Source organism: Mustela erminea, chromosome 20, assembly GCF_009829155.1.
Source record: "Mustela erminea isolate mMusErm1 chromosome 20, mMusErm1.Pri, whole genome shotgun sequence".
NCBI classification, from domain to species: domain Eukaryota; kingdom Metazoa; phylum Chordata; class Mammalia; order Carnivora; family Mustelidae; genus Mustela; species Mustela erminea.
Window position 1 is genome coordinate 14,156,584 of NC_045633.1, and position 18,919 is coordinate 14,175,502.

At 51.5% G+C, this 18,919-nt stretch overlaps 1 protein-coding gene across 4 annotated transcripts in view; it reads right to left on the reverse strand.

Moving 5' to 3' along the window:
• The window catches only part of SNX29 (sorting nexin 29), a 477,185-nt gene that overhangs the window by 115,325 nt on the left and 342,941 nt on the right, over window positions 1–18,919 (reverse strand). For all 4 annotated transcript variants that reach the window (XM_032328137.1, XM_032328140.1, XM_032328139.1 and 1 more), the window contains exons 17-18: window positions 18,593–18,648; window positions 14,204–14,285 (exon numbers count right to left, since the gene is read on the reverse strand). In XM_032328137.1, coding sequence (XP_032184028.1) covers window positions 14,204–14,285; window positions 18,593–18,648 — 138 coding nt within the window. The remainder of the gene's footprint in view (window positions 1–14,203; window positions 14,286–18,592; window positions 18,649–18,919) is intronic.

Below are 18,919 nucleotides of genomic sequence, written 5' to 3' on the forward strand. Positions count from 1 at the left end.
CTGAATACTGCACTGTAAGTGACAAGACAGGACAACTGTATGGCTATAGAATGATTTTCAGCGTATCGCTAGTTCACCTTCCTGACTGCAGGGCTGACTGGGAGCTGTGCTAGGTGCCGCTGCCTTGCAACACGGGAAAGGATCGTACCAACCACCAGCCAAGAGAAGACGCTAGCACAAATTGCAAAGTACAGCTTCTCCTGAGTGCGTGTCACTTGCACGCCATCGGGAAGTTGGAAACTCCCAGGTCAAACCATCCTGAGTCAGGGACCCTCCGCAGACATGTAGTAAGCACAACACTATAAGGTGCTGGGATCGGGGGATTGTTTGTTACAACTGCAGAAGTTAGCCTCAGCTGACTGATGCGTGCAAGTACTGAAACGTTCTTGAAAGTAACTCCAAACAGCCATTTACGAAGATCTCTGGCCCGTGCCCAAGCCTTGCCCCATGGGAAGTGGCAGGATGCAGCCGGGGGCAGTGGCTCCATGTCCCCTCCGCCACTGCTGTAGCCTGGGACCAGCCAGCCGGCCCTGCAGGTCACACAGCTGGGCGCATGGCCAAGACAGAGGTAGCTATCTGTCTCAGTGGCCACGGGTCACTGTGTCCAAGGGTACGAGAAGGCAGTAACAAAAGCAAGTACCGTGAAGCAGCACGATGCTTATAGTATGAAAAGAACCCAGAAGGAAGACTGACCAAGGGGAGAGCAGATGCCTGCCTGCTCACACGCTCCAGGACTCACGCTCTCAGGGCAGGGGAAGCCGCCTGCTTCGGGTTCAAACTGGACCAGGTATCTCTCTCTCCCCCCTGTACACCTGCTTACATTTTCCATTATCCCACCCCCACCTTTTTTTTTTTTTTTAATGGTTTTGTCAATGAACTTCATCTAACTGAACTTGTGCACTGAGGCACCAAGACCTCTGGTTCTTCTCCAAGGGCCTTCTGGTCTTGGAGCCAAAACAACTTGCTCTCCCTTGACCAAATAATAAATATACAGTGATAATCCAGAGGCTGGAGTCCTCAAGGAGGCCCTGTAACCTTAGGGCATTTGTTAAGTGCCCCACTCACCTAAGGGACCCCCATCAGCCACAGCTTACTACCAAGACCCCATAGGCCCTGCTTTGTTTTGTGTTAAGATGATGCCAATTTTGCTGGAAACATCCAAAGCAGCACAGTGAGGATGAGGTGGAACAAGGCACGACCACAGGGCTGACCTCAGCCAGGTCAGTGTCTCAGAGCTCCCTCACGTCCTGCGGGGCCGCATGCTCGTTGGCCTCGACATCCACAGGGAACGCGAGCACGCTGCTGTCTTCTGTCGTCTTCACGGCTGACTCGGTGGTGGTCCGGGAGCTGGAGGCAGGATGGCCAGTCGGCCCGTCGGCCCAGTCGGCCCAGTCTGCTTCTCCTGCACCTCCCACAGCACGGATTCATCTCGCCTGCCTTTGTATTCAGATGAACGCCATCGCCTGATACATACACCTCCTTCATTCTTCGCGATCTACCTTCTATCCTTCAACAGCGTTTGTGAGAGCGCTCTGTGCGGCCGCAGCCGGACAGCTTCGCTCTGGCTGACCACTGTCCCATTATGAGAACACGCCACGGTCTGCGGAGCCATTCCTCCGTGGACCGACAGGTCATGCCTGTTATTTTGCACTTGTTTGTGTGGTTGATGAGTATTTGTTTTCCCCTCCCTAGACTGTAACCCCGTGATGACAAGGGGCCGGCCTACACTTTCTCATCACCATCATTCATTCCTTAGCACAGGGCCGGATCCGTAACAGGAGAGGAAGGGAGGAAAGGGTGGCGGGAGCGGGGAGTACACAGGAAGGAGTGCGAGTCACACGTGCGCCCGAAGACAAGACCCCACTCCCCGGTATGAGGTCTGTTCCAACAATCAAATAATTTCCCAGGTCCTGCTTGCTATAAAAATTCTCTCCCTACATATTTCACATTAAATCACACCCCTAGGCTCTTATATGATTCCTGCCCCTTACCGCCAATGAAGATTTTTAGTTATTAGTAAAAATTTACAGATACTAGAAGACTCGGGCTCTTAAAATAGGGAGCTTATCAAGATTCTACTTGCCTGAGGACAGGCCCTAAGACAGAACATTCTCATCTTCATGTTATCAGCACGTTCAAGAGATAAAACCATTCACAATTCAATTACCGCTTCAGTTTTCTTTGTAAAATATGCACTGGCAGGAACTTAAAAACACAAAACCAAACTCCCGGTCTCTCCCGAGAAGAGGACGTGCTAACCGGGCCTCCTGGAGCGGGACTCAGGCCTTGGGCAGCCACCACGCCCTGAATGGTCTCCACACCGGGTCTTGAAGGGCTCTTGCTTTTACCTCTGGTAGAGACCAAAGGGAGAAAGTCACGCTCTGCCAGTGACTTGGAGAGTCACTGAGAGTCACTGCTTTGCCAGGAACAGAAATTGGCTCCCCGAATCCGAAAAGTGCATGTCCTCCTTCCTTTGAAGCCTCAGACCCATGAGGCCCTAGTTGAGATACGCGCATGGTTGAGGCTGCCTGTGGTCCTCCTCCCTGACCAACCAGTCCCCTGAAACAGCCAGTAACTTCAGGCACTGGTCTAGGCCCCGGGATGCAGGAGGAAACGAAGCTAGTGCTCACGGAGAAAGTGCGAGAGAAACAAGCAAGCCCACACGTGGAAATTAAGCACCGCATTTCAATAGTAAGATGGGGACACGGAGACACGGGTCGCTCGAGCATCAGCTGTGGGCCAGGAACAGCGCCTGGCACTTTTCCTATGTATCTCGCTTACTTCTTATGCCAGTCCCACATGAGAGATGCTCGGGAGCTACACTGTGCAGATGAGGAACCCATCTGGTGGGCACACACAGCTGGTAAGTAACACAGGTGGGTAAAGTACATTCCAATCCTCAGGGCTGCAAAGGCCAAGGTGTCTGGAAAACGGGCTGATGGAAGCCAAGCCAGCCACAACTCCTTTGTTGTTAAAAGAGCTAAAAATCCAAAGTGCTGAGTGTTAGTCCTAAAAGTCAAGGGGATGGAAATGAGGAGTAGCTGACTTGTGCTCGCAGTACGTCCAGGCAAACATCTAGTCAGGGAGTTTGGAGACTCACCACGGTTTTCAGTCCCCCAGGCACTGCCAGGCCCTTAATGAAGAATATTTGAAAACCAGCTGTAATGTGTAGACAAATTTCTCTCAGCTGTGAAAAGATTCCAGGATCTTTCTTGACATGCTTTTCCTTAACACAAATGGGGTATTCAAGGAAAACAAGGGCCTCTTCTTATTCCTACAGCTATAATTAGAACTTTCCCATCGGTTTTGTGAGTTGAAGGAGACAAAACATGGAGAGAACTTGGCACAATGTCTAGCACATGGGAAACACAGCTGCTGCCATCACCAGCCACCCTCCTCCTCCTCACAACCACCATCCGCACCATCACCCGCCACCCTCACCAACCACCAGCCACCCTCTGCTCTAACCATCATCATCCTCACTGACCTCCAGCACCAACAATCAACCACCATCATCACCACCAACGATCCCAACACCATCACCGCTATCCTCATTCTCAGTTTCTTTATTTCGCATTCTCCCTCTTTGGGACACTCAGTTAACAAGAATAAAGCGGCATTCTTCTCTTAAACAACCCAGAGCTGGCGAGTCATTCAGGTTTGCAGTGTCCCCCTGACAGCCACCAACTGGTGGTACCTTGGGCAGTTTACTGCGCTTTCTGACCTCAATGTCCCCATCTGTCAACAGCGGTGGAAAATGCTTCCTCTCGGATCAGAAGGAGGTACGGGAAAGGCTTAATAGGTACCAGTGCTTACTTTTCACAGTGGCCTTCTGTATGTTTCCCGTATTTAGCATCTCATAAATAGATTAAAGGAAAAGCAGGCAGGGGAGGGGCAGACTTGGTAACATGACGCACTGACTTCCACGGTTCTAGCATGTGGCATCTTCTCTATCACACGCTGCCAAGTGCAGCTTGTTTTCCTTTCTAGGATTCTGGCAACTGGGGTGTCAGAAGCTCGTCCCCCTGTCGATCTTTTGCGGGCCCTCTGCCTCCACACCAGCCTCCTGTCATCTGGGCCACAGTGGACCAGCGGCAACACAACCCTAAAGGGAAGATTCAACCTGCTCTCCGTCTCCACCATGCTACGCTCACGGTCCTAACACCATCCTTCGAGATTTCCTGAGACCTCCCCCCCCCAACAGCGCGCTACCCACTTGTCACACACTCCTCTCCCCCCGGCCCCGAAAAGCAGCCTCCACACGGCCGCCAGCTTGCGGGGCTGCTTCCTGCCGCAGACAGCCAGGGCGGTCTGACAGAATTTCACTCTGCGGGCAAGTCTGGCAACGAGCTGGAATTCACAGTCTCTCGGGATGAGTCTGCCGCCGCCACAAGGAGATAACCTTTAAAGGTTGGATTCAAAATGCTTTTCTGGATCTGATGGTGTAGGGTGGGGAGAAAAAAATCCAAAGCTTCAAGCAACAGCCCCACCCCTCGTACTCTGCTCGGAGCCCAGGGCTTCTGAAAGCCCCGCTCATGGACAAAACCCAGCAGCCCCGCCGGTGTCGGTGCGGGGGCTCCGGAGAGCACCTACGGGGACGGGAAAGCCCTCGCACACCAGCGCAGTTCAAGTCCTGCAGATCCCAGGAGGGCTCACCCGTGCTAGCAAAGGCATTTACTCACCAATGCACCGAGTTGGGCTTTTCTTCCCCCTCAAGTTATTTTTTTAAACACAGAAATAAAAGAGTTATTATTCCCATGCCCTAGGGCCTGGGAACACATTCGTCACACAAACATAAATCGTGACAGCTGACATTCGAGCAGCTGCCTAATTGCTCATCAACGGTCTCCCCGGACCGCCTCCCTTCCACCTCAGTGTGGGGTGCTGGGGGGGCAGGGGAGGGGGGCACCGTCCCGCCGTTTCCCAGTGAGGAGCCTGCAGTATGGCGTCGCCCGGTTTGGAAGGTCCAGTTCGGGTGTTCTTGTGTCAGCAGAACAGGGACGGGCAGACCCTGAGTCCGGGTGCTCAACCAGGCGCAATCAAGGAGAGGGTGACAGGGGCTCTGGGTCCCTCCTGGAGAGGAACAGATTTCTAAGGCTGTGGGCCACCGTGTGTCTAGAGTCCCTACGTGCGGGTGTGAAGACTCACGTCACAGACGTGTATTTCAAATCCTAGGCACAGGTGTGTGCCCGAGGTACACACTTGTTTGGTGGGATGGTAAGAATGGCTGCACTCACCACTCTGGGGAACAGCAGGGAGGTTTCTCAAAATAGAGCTACCCTACGACCCGGCAATTGCACTACTGGGTTTTTACCCCAAAAATACAAACGCAGTGATCCGAAGGGGCACGTGCACCCTAATGTTTATAGTAACCATGTTCACAATAGCCAAACTGTGGACAGAACCTAGATGTCCATCAACAGAGGAATGGATAAAGAAGATGTGGTATACACACACACACACACACACACAGGAATACTATGCAGCCATCCAAAAACCCAAAATCTGACCATTTGCAACGACGTGAATAAAACTAGAGGGTATTATGCTAAGCAAAATAAGTCCATCAGAGAAAGGCAATTATCACGTGATCTCTCTGATACGAAGAATTTGAGAGGCAGGGCGGGGGGTCGTGGGGGGTAGGGAAGAAAAAAATGAAACAAGATGGGCTGGGGAGGGAGACAAACCATAAGAGGCTCTTAATCTCACAAAACAAACTGAGGGTTGCCAGAAGTGGTTGGGGGGGTGGGCAGGGAGAGGGTGGTGAGGTTATGGACATTGGGGAGGGTGTGGCTATGGGGATTGCTGTGAAGTGTGTAAGCTTGACCATTCCCGAGCTGTATCCCTGGGGACAAATAATACATTATATGTTAACAGCAACAAAAAAAGACTGGCTGCATTCTCTGGGTCCTTCCCATTCACCGAGTAGGCTAAGTACTGCGCTAAGTACTTCTAAGACGTGTGTTCATTTAAAGCTCTCAACGACCTTATGAAGGAAATAATCTCTCTCAAGGTGAGAACACTGGGACCTTAGCAGAATGATAAAGACCCCACCATAAGAGGTCATCCAACTAGAAACAAAGAGGCACACCGGGGTTTACACTGGGACTGACTCTAGAGTCCACATCTGGCCTGCTCCCCACCCCGAGTACCGGAAAGCCGGATGAACCCACACCTCAGACGCATCACCTGTTCTGCTCTCCGTGGCCAATCTGCAGGTCTCCACCGGCGCTCCCTCTCCCCTGGGCTCCTGCAATAGCGATTAGGTGTGCAGGTGGGGGTGGGTGGACGGGTGGACGGGTGGACAGACAGCTGCGTGCGTGGGTACGTGGCTGGCTGGAGAGTTGGGCGGGTGGACACATGGGTGGATGGGGCAGTGGACGGACAGGCAAGCAGGCAGGCAGGCTTCACTAGAAAGCCCTGGAAGACCCAGCTGGCGGCAGCACCCTGAGCCTCTTTGCCTTCTCTCCCTGCCTCTCCCCACCCCTACCATATCAGCCTCCCAGCTCCTCTAACGCACCAAGCTCTTTCCTGCTTCAAGGCAACGCCCTCAGCCTGGACTGTCCCCCTTCCCTTCTTACTTCATTAACTGTGAATTGTCCTTTAGAAAATGAGCGGATGTTCTCAAAGAACCCCATTCTTACCCCCAGGTTAAGTGGGCCCTTCTTATAATCTCTGGAACCCTATGTAGTATTCTTTCACTGCACATCCACAGTTTGTAATGATGTATTTATCTCTGTGTTACACGTACATTAACAGGTTCAAGGTGTCTTTTCTGGTAGAACTATAAACTCCAGTGGGGCGGTGGGTATCATGTACATAATGTTCACGAATGTATCCTCAGGGCCTAGCACAGTGCCTGATTCACAAGAAGTCAATGAATCCTTATTGTCTGACCTTCTTAAAGGCCCCCACCTTGCCAAACTTGAACTCTTACTCTTAGTACCTGAAATCCTGGGGCAGGTGCTGGGACGGGGGCCCTGACGGCATACAGGTGATTATGGGAGAGTCTGGGGATTATGGCTGGAGATCCAGGCCATCCTCGGCTGCTGAGCTCTAGAGAACTAAACCACTACTCCACGGCAAAGCAGCACAGTACCTGCAGCAGGTGAAACTTCCCCAACCACAACCGGGCCAGTTATCAACACGGAGGAAAGTGGTTCCGATCAGTGAGAAAACTGAGGCAGGGCTGAAAGGATGCCAAGAGAAATAATCTGGAAGGACCGGGGAGTTTAGAGAAGAGTCTGATAGAACCAACACAGTGAGAACTTCTCACTCTGATGAGAGGCGCCTAGCAGAATCTTACTTCGGGGGGAGAACTGGAGTCAAATGGTTCGTTGGTCCGTCCGTCCATCCATCCATCCATCCATCCATCCGTCATGCAATGAGCCTACTCCCCTATTCTAAGCACTGGAGATACAGCAGCAAGCAAAAACAACCCAGCTGTGGCTTTGCAGAGCCGACCTTCCGGCAGGTGAACAGCCGGTGTTCCGGTGAGCAGCAGTGCCTCCCAGAGCTGCAGGTCACAGGCTGTACTGGAGGGCCCACTGCGCACCTGGGCCTAGGCTTCAAGGCAAGACCCAGAGATGTAAACACGGCAGCCACGGCCACGAAGACCACGGGAGAACCCTGGTGAGAACCTAAGCCCTTGGCTTCTGCTGAGCCCCCGAGGTGTGGAATGTAGCAGCACCCTGCTCTGGGGGCAAGTCTCGGTCTCTTGTCCTAACTCTGCCGGCAGCAAGGGGCCCAGACAAAGCCTCCTCCAAGAAATCCAAGGCTGGGGGCAGTCAGTACATTGGCTGCTTCTTGCACCGGGGGCAGTAATGGAAGAGTCAGATGGAAGAGTAACTGTATATCCACTTTTCATGCCAGGACAGTTTAAAAAAAAAAAAAAAAAAAAAAGTCCTTTTCGCCCATGTAGACCAGATATATGTGTCAGTTCTTACAAACTTGGAAAGGGGCCTCAGAGGTCATCTGGTCTCTCTAGCATAGAATAGGGTCAAATGTGGCAGGGGGCAGGGTTTTGTCAAGATCAGTACTTGGTAAGACCACTCTGCCTTTGATGGGCTCTCTACATTCAATCTTCCGTATATCAAGAAGTCAGCGACCAAGACTACATCTCTGTCATTCACAACATCCCCAGCACCCAGCCTACTGCAGGATGGCTGGGGAGAAAGAGAGAGATGAACAGTCAGTTCAAGGGATCAGTAGATGAGCCAAAACCTATTTTTCTCCAACTTCTGCTCACTGGTCTCCACACTGTCCTCCAAAGGAAGCCTGGGCATCTAGGAAAAAGCCCTAGACTCAGAGTAGAGAGACCAGCAGTGATCCTGGCTCGGATGCTTCTACTCTCAGACCTTGGACGAGTTATTAACTCACCATTCTGAACATGGTCTTTCCATTTTAGAGGTGGGCAAAGACATCTGTAAGATCTCGGGGCTGTTGTAACAACTGAGTAAGGCAGAGTAGACCCCAGCGGGTCAGCCAAGGAACCCCTTGCTTCCCAAGATGAGAAGACCAGGTAACAGAGGAAGACTCAGTAAACCTCATTCGTCAGGCTAAAAGACAAGCCAAAGACTGAAAGGTAGGGTATGAAGGATTGCTACCCACAGCACTCCTACACATGGGTAATGAAGCGACGGACGATGCCGCGAAACAACCAGGAAAGACATCCACAGACAATTCACACGCACACAAAACACGAAGGGCAAATTAAAGCAAAGACATGAGCCCACCCTCCTGAGCAGTAAGGAAAATGCAAATTCAAACATCAAGGAAATGTAATTTTTTTCCTCTATCAGAATGGTGAAATTTTCAAGATTGCTAATAGCCGAAGATGGCAAGGACATGGGGACAGAACATTCTTTCACCTTGTTGGTATGACTGAAAATTGATTCAGCCTTCAGACGAGCAATTTACCAAGGCCTATTATGATAAAAAATGTATACATTCTCCCCCTTGTCAAATTCCCTAACTACTTATCCGTAAGACGTGCCTACAGTATGTACAAAGAGATCTGTACTAGAACAATCTGGCGGCTTTGTAGGCTATGGCCAGGAAATGAAAATCGAAATGTCCAGCATACTGGACATTACTCACAGAATAGTGAGTAATGGGTCCCTCATTCTAGGAAATAACGTGCAGAAGTTTAAAAGGAGGAAGGAGGGAGAGACTTGTGTAGTCAGGAGGAAGGCATGCATCATAGGGTCCCATTTACGATCAACAACAGAAAAACGTAACAGCTTTCGAGGGGTCCATGTACAGCAGCAGTTGTCAGCCTAGGGCGATGATGCCCCCAGAGGATGTTTGGCAATGTCTGGAGAGCTCCTGGGCTGTCACAGTTGGAGGGACAGTATGGCTGGTGACTGGGCAGTGGCCAGGGACGGTGCTCAACAGCCTTCAAGGCACAGGCGAGCTCCCCCCACTCACAAAGAATTATCCCGTAGGAGAAACTCTGGTATAAAGGTGTCTTCCACACAGCTGGCTCCGGAGGCGAGCCCATGCGGTGCACAGCCTAAAGGCTCCCGAGGACGGAGTGAGCCTAAGCACAGAGCCGAAGGCATGGAACCCAAGGACCCATGGGCGAAGCCTCTGGGGGAAGAGGATGAAAAGGAAGACTGAGAAGTCCGCCGCCTTGAGAGCCACCATGTCGCCCTCCTCCCCGCCACCTGCGGCCTCACAGCCCTCCCAGGCCCTGTGATCTAACAGGAGAAACAATGGATTCCCCGCCTCGTGTAAAAACAATGCTCCGCTGGAAGAAACCTTCCGAATGGCTGCCCAGGGGACTCGGTTTCCTTTTGAATGGGAGTTCCCCAGGTACTGCCGTTCCTTTGAGCCAAGGGACACCCTGTGGTCTCCAGGAAAGGGGACGTATTCAAGAAGGGAAGAGCTTTGCTGAAACAAAGCAACATTCCTTTTTAATACAAAGGAGACCTAATTAGCTGGGCTGCGCAGACGGAATATTGTCCAGTAGCCAGTGCTGCCGGTGGTTAAGTTCAAAGGCTGAAATCAGTCCCACATAGAGGACCGGTTTCGGCTATACTTACAGCTCACATTTCTTTTCAAAGGCGAAGACCTGAGGGTTCAGAAAGTAAGGGTACTGGTGGATGATTTCATACCAGTTTAGTGGCTGTAATATTTGCTTAGGAGAAAAATAGGCAGGTTCTTTTTCTTCTTCTTCTTCTTCTTTTTTTTTTTTAAAGGCCCAACCTCCCTTTATAAACACAACAGCAGAATATTAAAGACAGTGGACCTCAATCTTGTTTGGAGGTCAGGCCATTTGGGGAATAAGATCAAATAATCGCAAAGGTATAAACCAGGAACTGATTAACAATAAACGTAACTACCACACAGAAGTGACAGAAAATGGAGCTCACAAGCGCAACGCTGTGTTAACACAGCGAGAAAGACAAAAGCCTAGCAAGACCGGTTAGTAAACAGTTTCTGCCATTTTATTTGCTGCTGTTCAGTCGTTGTGTCCCTGGCTGGTGTCCGCTGGCAGCCAAGCGTTAGCAGGGGCCGGAAGCGTCAGAAATATTCATGGGTGAAAGTTCTGGACATGGATTTTACTGGTGTCCTGAGAATTGTTCAAATGCTGCCATTTCCTCCAAGTGCCCGAACGTGCCGGGCCCCCATCTCGGACGTGGGGGCCAAGTGCGGAAAGCACAGCACTCGAAGGCACAAACCGTTTTTTAAGATCTTGCACTCAACCCTGTCCGAGGACGGCACCTCTCCCCAGAAACCCTTGTGCAAAACACAACTCCCGACCCCTTCACAATACGCAGTGAAAGCCCCGGCGCCACCCTTAGCTCACTGACACCTGTGAGCTCCTTCTCCAAACCGCACGGCAAGCTCTCCAGCATGATGCTACCTGTCCCCCTCCTCGCTCTTGGATTTTTGAAGAGCTCCACCCTCGCTCTCAGAACCTCTGCCAACTGGGACCTTTTTGGAGAAAATGCTACTTGGGCGAAAACGTGTTACTGAGGGAGATGCTTGTCCGTGCCTCGCTGTCTCCTTGATAAGATGGTGGTAAGAAGCGTTTGTGCACGGGGCGGGTGTGAGGGCTCAGTGAGCTCCTGGACAGAACGCACACAGACCAGCCACAGGCAGCGGCCGCTGTGGCTTCCTGGGGGGACTGTCACCATCAGTGAGCTACCGTACGCTGTCCGTTCCCTCCGCTTCACGTTTCCCAAACACGACTGGTCACATAGCGCTGCCCTGAACCCTTGCTGCTTACATAATCATTTACATAGTGTTGCTTTGGTTTTTGGTTCTTTCTTTTTTTTTTTTTTTTTAAACCAGACTCGCTTTGTTTCTTCTTAACTTTATTTTAAAATTGCATGCATCACCGTGGTGGGTGGAAAACAGGATTCTGTGCCATAACTAGAAGGCAAATGTATAAATAAACACGGTAAAAACAAAACAACGTGTACGATCAGGCTCAAGTCTGCTCCTGCTGAGGCTCTCCTCTGGGGCCTTCTGGTCTCTGCTCAACAGCAAGACTGAAGAGAGCGGGGGGCATGGGGGCCACGCTCCGGGTCTCCTCCTACCCCACCTGGGAACCCCAAGCCAGGGAAGAGCTGAAAAGGAAATGGCTTCCTCCCTGCAGGATTTGGTAGCTCATGTCCAGCCTCTGTCTTTCTAAAGCCTGACCAAGCACACATTGACGTAGCCTGCCTCCCCATGCTCGGGCCGGAGACACTGTTCTAGGCCCCCAGTGCCCCAGAGAACTTTCTGTAGTGACAGAAATATCCTGTGTCTGTGCTGCCCTGCACAGTGGCCTTGAGCCGTGTGGCTGTTGAGCATGCAAATGTGACCAGCAGACTTGAGGAATTGCCTTTTTCATGTTATTATATTTTAGTTCACGTGAATTTAAATGGCTACACGTAGTCAATGGCTGTTGTACTGGAAAGCCCAGATCTACCGAGGGAATCATACGTGCGGAGGAGCCTTTCCTCTTGGCTCATCAAATGAACTGCTTCCTTTTGTAGGTTATGCCCTTGGCCCCTGTGAGGGGGATCTGATGAAGTGTGACAGCGATTTGTCACAGGGATGTAATGGGGGACTGTCTCCTACATCCTTCAGTATTGCTTAATCTGACGCACAAGTTTCTCTCGGAGCTCCCTTTGAGGAGCTGACTTATTTTCTTCTCATTAGCCATGGTATTATCCAAAAGAGCCACCTTCCCATTTTCACACAGACTGCCAGGAAGCCCACAGGAAATTCACCAACCTATGAGAATAATCACAGAGGGGCTCGTGACAGACATGTGTGATTTTCAGTTTCCTTAATTCAAGTTCTCCTAGTTCGCATTTTCCTGAACCCTATTATTCCTCTCTTTACTTCTATTTTGTCACTCTTTTACAGGAATTCTTTGGAAATTATCTCAAATCTTTAGAAGAGATATACAGAATGCACTTTTTTAAACTAAGAAAAATAATGTCCAATGGTACCCTCATTTTTAAATGAGTCATCTTCTATCCAGTATCGCTTACGATAAAAACACCGCAGGGGCGCCTGGGTGGCTCAGTGGGTTAAAACCTCTGCTTTCAGCTCAGGTCATGACCTCAGGGTCCTGGGATCGAGCCCCACATCGGGCTCTGTGTTCTGCAGGGAGCCTGCTTCCTCCTCTCTCTCTCTCTGCCTGCGTCTCTGCCTACTTGTAATCTCTCGGTCAAATAAACAAATAAAATCTTAAAAAAACAAAAACAAAAAACACCACAAACCAAAAGCTTTCTATAATGTTTCCAAACACAAGCTCGGGTTTTGCTCTTAAGAAACCAGCCAGAAGCACTGTTAGCGAAGAGGAGAAACAGCGGCATTCCAGAGATAGCATCAGGAAGATTTGGGAGAGCCCGCCGTGTGAGACAAAGTGGCTCTGGCTGATGCGGGCGACTCCTGGGCTGCACCCAGGAAAGCTCCGAAGCCATGAAGGACAGGAGCAGAGGGGCACAGATGCCCCCGTGACCACCGCGGCAACCATCTCCCAGGCAACGGCACACGGGCTGTGTCCGTCTCATTTCATAACTGACTTCTAGACGCTACAACCTGCCGGACCCCATCCTGGGCTGGGGGCAGGGAGGGGGTGGGGAGAGGCAGACATGAAAGGCCAAGGAGACCTCTCAAGTGAGATCACATTTTCATTTTGCGCCGAAACAAAGCTGTCGGCTTCACCCCTTCCAGCGTCCAGGCAACGCCTCCCAGCTTTCTGATGACCGCAAAGCAGAACTCGAAGGGAGAACTCAGGGAAGAGGTTTTTGGTTGGTTTCTGGCATTCGAGAAGAAAGACAACAAAGGGGACACACAGAAGTCCGTCATGTCTAATCTTTCCAAGCCCGAGCTGAGAGCATCACGAACACTCAGATTCTCCAACACTCACGAACCTGCTACTTGCTAACTGCCGTTGTCCAGACCAACACGTAAACTAAGGTCACTCTGGCGCGAGCTGCCTTGCCCTACCCCAGCGCATCGGTCCGTGAGGTGCTGAGATGCATGTGTCAGGCTGATGCCTGTGCCTATAAATCATACCCCCCGCAACAGGCCTGCCCCCAAAGACCACACAGGCCGAGCATCTGGGATCTGAGAAGCATCAAGATGAGAACACGGAGGTTATGTAGGGTGCCAGACGTCCCTCAACCTGACAAGAGCTTTGCAAGCTAAGTGGTAGGGCTGTCTCCGACCTACAGATGAGGAAACAGAGATTCACTTAAGGTTACAAAAATGGAAACCAGGGCTCCTCTTTTCAAGCTCACTGTTTTTTTTTTTTTTTTTTCTTGGAGAGATGCTGAAACCCTCCAGGTAGGCAGAGTGCCATCCGTCAAGCTGCAGAGAACGCCGGCCCCAAGAGGACACCTGAGCACGGTATCCAAGTGGCAAATGTCCGGCCACAGGTCCTAGCACACCTGAGGCAGCACCGATACCTGGACGCCGTGGCTACAACACAAGTCGACAGACCCCATCTTGGGTCCAGCAGTCCGAGCTCAGATCTGCAGAGGCCACACCGAGAGGCCTGACGGGCTGGAAGGAGCCGCACCCGGTCCCTCCTGTATGGACGAGGGAAGGACCGCTTCCTCTGGGAGGCAGGGCGGCCGGAATGCCGCCTGGGGACAGCGCTCCGCCGCCGACAGGCAGTCGCACCACAGCGCCACAAACAGCTGTCCATCCCGCCAGAGCGGGGACACCCACCCGAAAACCAGGGACTCACCTGATACACGTGGAAGGCGTTCGCCGCTTTGCCCCGGAGAAACACCGACGGGATCCACACGTTGATCAGTGCCCGCGTTGATCTGCCCAAAGGAAAGATGCGAAGTTGTCATTTTAATTTGCCGAGAAAGTGAGAGGAAACCATCTTCTCTAAGAGGCGTTACCAGCAAGCTACTGATGACAACGGCCAGTGCACACAGGAGTCCGTGGGACCAGTGTGAGCGTGCGTAGCCAGCCCCCAGCCTTGTTCTGCGGGGACTTGTGTGTGTGTGTGTGTGTGTACGCGCGTGTGTATTCTTTACAATCACAGTCTGAACTTCCGAACGAGCAAGGGCTGCCCTTCCGTTCTTAGAACTGAGTCACCGTGACTCAGAATTTACCTAAGCCCATTTCCTCATCTGAAAAGGGGGCTGATAATCGGAAGCCCCCAGGCAGCTATGAGGGTCACATGCACGGATGACCACCCAGAGGAGTCGCACCCCCTCCTGCCTGTGCTCGATCTAGACCCTGGCACCCATTTTTAAGATCAGACTCTGCAAAAAGGCTCAGGAGGCGGACGTCCACAGTTAGGCAAGCAACAGCTATTTGGGGTGGGGAAAGGGAAACCCGGAGGGCAGGCACGGACACCCCTCTTGCAACTTTCCAGAAACACTGTGTACGGCTCCAGTAAGCCAAGACGTAAATTCAAGTGCAAATCATTTACTGAGAACCTCCAATGTAGGACTCCACGCTTCTACCCACAGTAACCCCTTTAGTCCTCATAGGATATTTAAGGGGTCTTCAAGGGTCACTTTGGTTCTGTCAGTTCTGCGAGTTTTGTCTTATGAGATGACTTTCACCCAACTGTGAGTCTCTGGGTCCACACACCCACCACCGCTCATGTTCCACCAGCGGAATCCAAGGCTCGAGGACAGATGTGCCAACTGTCACTAAAGCTTGAAAATCAGCCCTGGCGATCATCAAAACGGTACTGCACAATTCTGGGAGGGCTGGGAGGTTCCAGTCCTGGCCTCTACTTAGAGTCATTCCAGGGCTAAATGCTTTTTCCTGAACTGTCCTCCTCTCTCAAGAGCAGCTCAGAGCCACGCACCAGCCTCCTGCGCTTAGAAGCCAATTTGAGATGGTGGAAGATTCCGTGACTTAGTGGCCTCCCCATCTCTGCAGTGGGGAGCAGTTCAGTTTCACAAAGAAATGGTTCCCCCCTGAAGCAGCATTTCCTTCTAAGCTCTGAGACGAGGTGCAGACCTCCTTCAGGGGACAAAATAATTCATCACTTCCTCAGAGCTCCAAGTAAAAACTGCAATTCTGAGCCATCAAGTTGGCTTGTACCTGTAATGGCTTTCCTCCTGGAAGGGGCCCTCAGATTGTACCAGGGCCTAAGTGCTCCCCTTACATTTCTGTCAAGGGGGTGGGTGCAGTGCAAAAATGGACCAAACAATCTGCTTTTCGTTAACCTTCCTGACTGGCAAGGGCAAGACACGCTGAGCTGCCTTAGGCATCTCTCTCTTTCAGAGCATTGTTTCCATGATGGGGGCACTGGAGTGGCACAGTTGGTTAAAAGTCTGACTCTTGGTTTCAGCTCAAGTCATGATCTTAGGGTTGTGGGATCAAGCCCTGCCTCAGGCTTGACGCTCAGTGCAGAGTCTGCTTCCGATTCTCTCTTTCCCTCTCCCTCTGCTTCACCTACTTGTGTACTCTCTCTCTCTCTCTAAAATAAATAATCTTTAAAAAAAAAAAAAAAAAAAAAGACAGGCACCTGGGTGACTCAGTTGGTTAAGCGTCTGCCTACAGCTCAGGTCATGATCCCGGGGTCCTGGGATCAAGCTCTGTGTCGGGCTCCCCGCTCAGCAGGGAATCAGCTTCTCTGACCCTCCCCTCTGTTTGTGATCTTACATTCTCTCTCCCTCTTTCAAATCAGTAAATTTTAAAAATCTTTTAAAAAAAGAAAAGAATTATTGGAGCGCCTGGGTGACTCAGTCGGTTAAGCATCTGCCTTCAGCTCAGGTCATGATCTTAGAGTCCTGGGATGGAGTCCTGCATCGGGCTCCCTGCTCAGCAGAGGAGTCTGCTTCTCCCTCTGTCCCTGCTCATGCTCGCTCTCTCTCTCTCAAATAAATAAAATCTTAAAGGAATGATTTACATGACCATCTGTCTCCTAGACATTAATTCATCCGTTCATTCTTTCATTTGTTTCTTCGTGCATAAAGCAAGCACTTACTGAACACCTACTACGCATCAGTCACTACTCTAGATCCTGGAGACGGAACAAGGAAGCAGGCAGACACAGTCCCCACCCTCAGGGAGAGGGAGAGAGACCATTCCCTCAATGATTATTCGACCAAGGTCCAGGAAGACACTTTGTGTAACGGCCATGTTTTTAAGTTTATGGACACTTGTATTGAGGCCTACTGTATGGTCTAGCCTGGAGAATGTTCCAGTACACTGAAGAAGAAAGTGTCCTCTGTTGAGGGATCTCCCTGTGCCTGCTGGATCCAGCTGGGTCACAGGTTGCCCGAGTCCTCTCTTCGCTTGCTGGTCTTCTCTCCAGTTGTTGTACTCCACACAGAAAGTGGGGTATTCAAGTTTCCAGCTGTTTCTCCCTTCGTTTCTGTCAACTTTAACATTCTGGGTTTTGGGGATCCATTGTTAGGTACCTACATGTTTCTAATTGTAAGAGACATCATTTAGTTATCATTGTTGTTAGTGCCACCAAGGAATCCTGGATCCCAGGACAGTGACAGGCACTGGTGGGGGTGGGGGTGGAGGGCTGAGGTGTCGCTTTGGTCCGAGGCATCACAGAGGCTGAGGCTGGACAGGTGCTTCAGGCAGGGAGTTGACATGTGTGAAGGGCACAGCCCAGATCAAGTCTGCATTGGTTGGAATCCTGGCTTCCACGCATCGTCTGGAGGACGACACCCATGTTGCAGGGCTGTCAAGGGGACTCAGTGGGTGAGAACAATGCCCGGCACAGAGGACCTGGTCTGGGAGGAATGATCCTGAGCAGGGAAGACAGGATGAGTCAGAGGAGTTGCAGTGGCCTCTGTGCAAACTACGTGAGGGACTTTGGCCTCCATCTTGAGAGAGGAAAATGGCGCTTCCCTCTGGCTTTAGTGGAGATGCACAAACCCAAGGGAGGGGGCTGCAAATCTCCGGGAGAGAGATGATGGAGCCGGACCAGGCAGTGGCTGCTTGAGGGCAGGGACTGTGGCTTGCTCATGGCTTCCATCAGGGACCTGGCATGACCCCTCGCCACAGGAAGTGCCTGATGGGTTTGGCTGTAATGGTGAGCCTTCTGCCTCACATCGGTCACTGAAACCCTCCTCCACAGCTCTCACCTCTCTGCCCAGCTTGTCCCGACCCTGGCCCCCCACCGGGTTGCCATCCCATAATCCTCTGCATGCTATACTCCCCACCACAGGCTCATGGGAGGCAAGCTCACACCTGATTTCCATCCTTCATGGCTTCACCTCACCTCACCCCCCTCACCCTACACCAGCCTGACAGCCGCCCAAGGACCGAGCAACCTCCTGAACCCTTGGTGTTTTCATCACCTCCCCGTCACTGCCGCCACTGCCCTGTGAGGAGGGTAGCGTGACCTTCACTGTACAAACGAGCAACTCGGGCCCAAGGTCTAGAGGTTTGCCCAAGGTCATGCCGGTGTAAGACCTGTAGCCGGGAGGGCAGGGAAGGTCAGCCTGGCTCTGGTCAATGCTCCAAGGCCTGGTCCTAGCCCTCCCAAGGCAGATTTAGCCCCGATGACACCTTCTCTCAGGCTGGGCCACCTTCTGCTCAGGACAACTGAGTGACAGCAGAGGGAGGCTCTGTTGGGCACTAACCTGGGACCCGCTTCGCTGGCTTTAGCAATCCAAGGGGACAACCTGTCCAAACCCCAAGGCAACCTCATCTGAAGACCAACTGAGTACACTTCAGGAGTTTACCGTCAAACACTCCTGACGGAATCATATCCAGTAACAGATCAGACCCATGCCCCGAACCACTGCTGTTTCCAGTAACTCAAGGGTTGTAAACTCCAATTCCCCAGCACAGTGTGTCCCCGTGTGAGGGACTCAGCCACGACTCAGCTCCCACTGTCGCCTGCTAAGGAGCGGAGACTTTTTTTTTTTTTTTTAAGTGAAATGTACATGTTATATGATAGCTTCCAAATCCTAAATGTTGACCCAAAAAATTAATTGTTTTCCAATACCCAGCAACAGAAGCAAGACACATGTGAAGGCCAGACTTGGGCTGCAGGCGAACAACTTCTCACCTCTAAGATATCAAATCAGCCTGCCACAGTGATTTTAGTACCCCCTGTGGTCTTCTGGGACACAAGCCAAACAACAGAGTCCTATTTCTAAAGGCCCCTGGTGAGCAGGTGCCGTGGACTTACATTTCAAAATCCGACAAACTCTGGTCTTCAGACGTTTGACTCAAATCTCCAGGAACCTGCCATTGGGAGAGGGGGAAGGGGGAGAGAAAAACGCATCTTGGTTACCACGGTTTTTGCACCATCACGCAAGAACCTGGCCTCTCAGTGCTCCCTGAACATTCCCTGTTCAGACCGAGGTGAAAACGCAGTCACTGGGAAAGCACAGGTGATTCTGTGGAAGGATGGTTGGAGACGGTGTTCTGGTAATGGAAACATGGCCCGGTGAGGGCTCCCGTTCTCTTCGCGGAGAGAGGACCGCTAATCCTATTGAGATAATAGTAGGCCTGC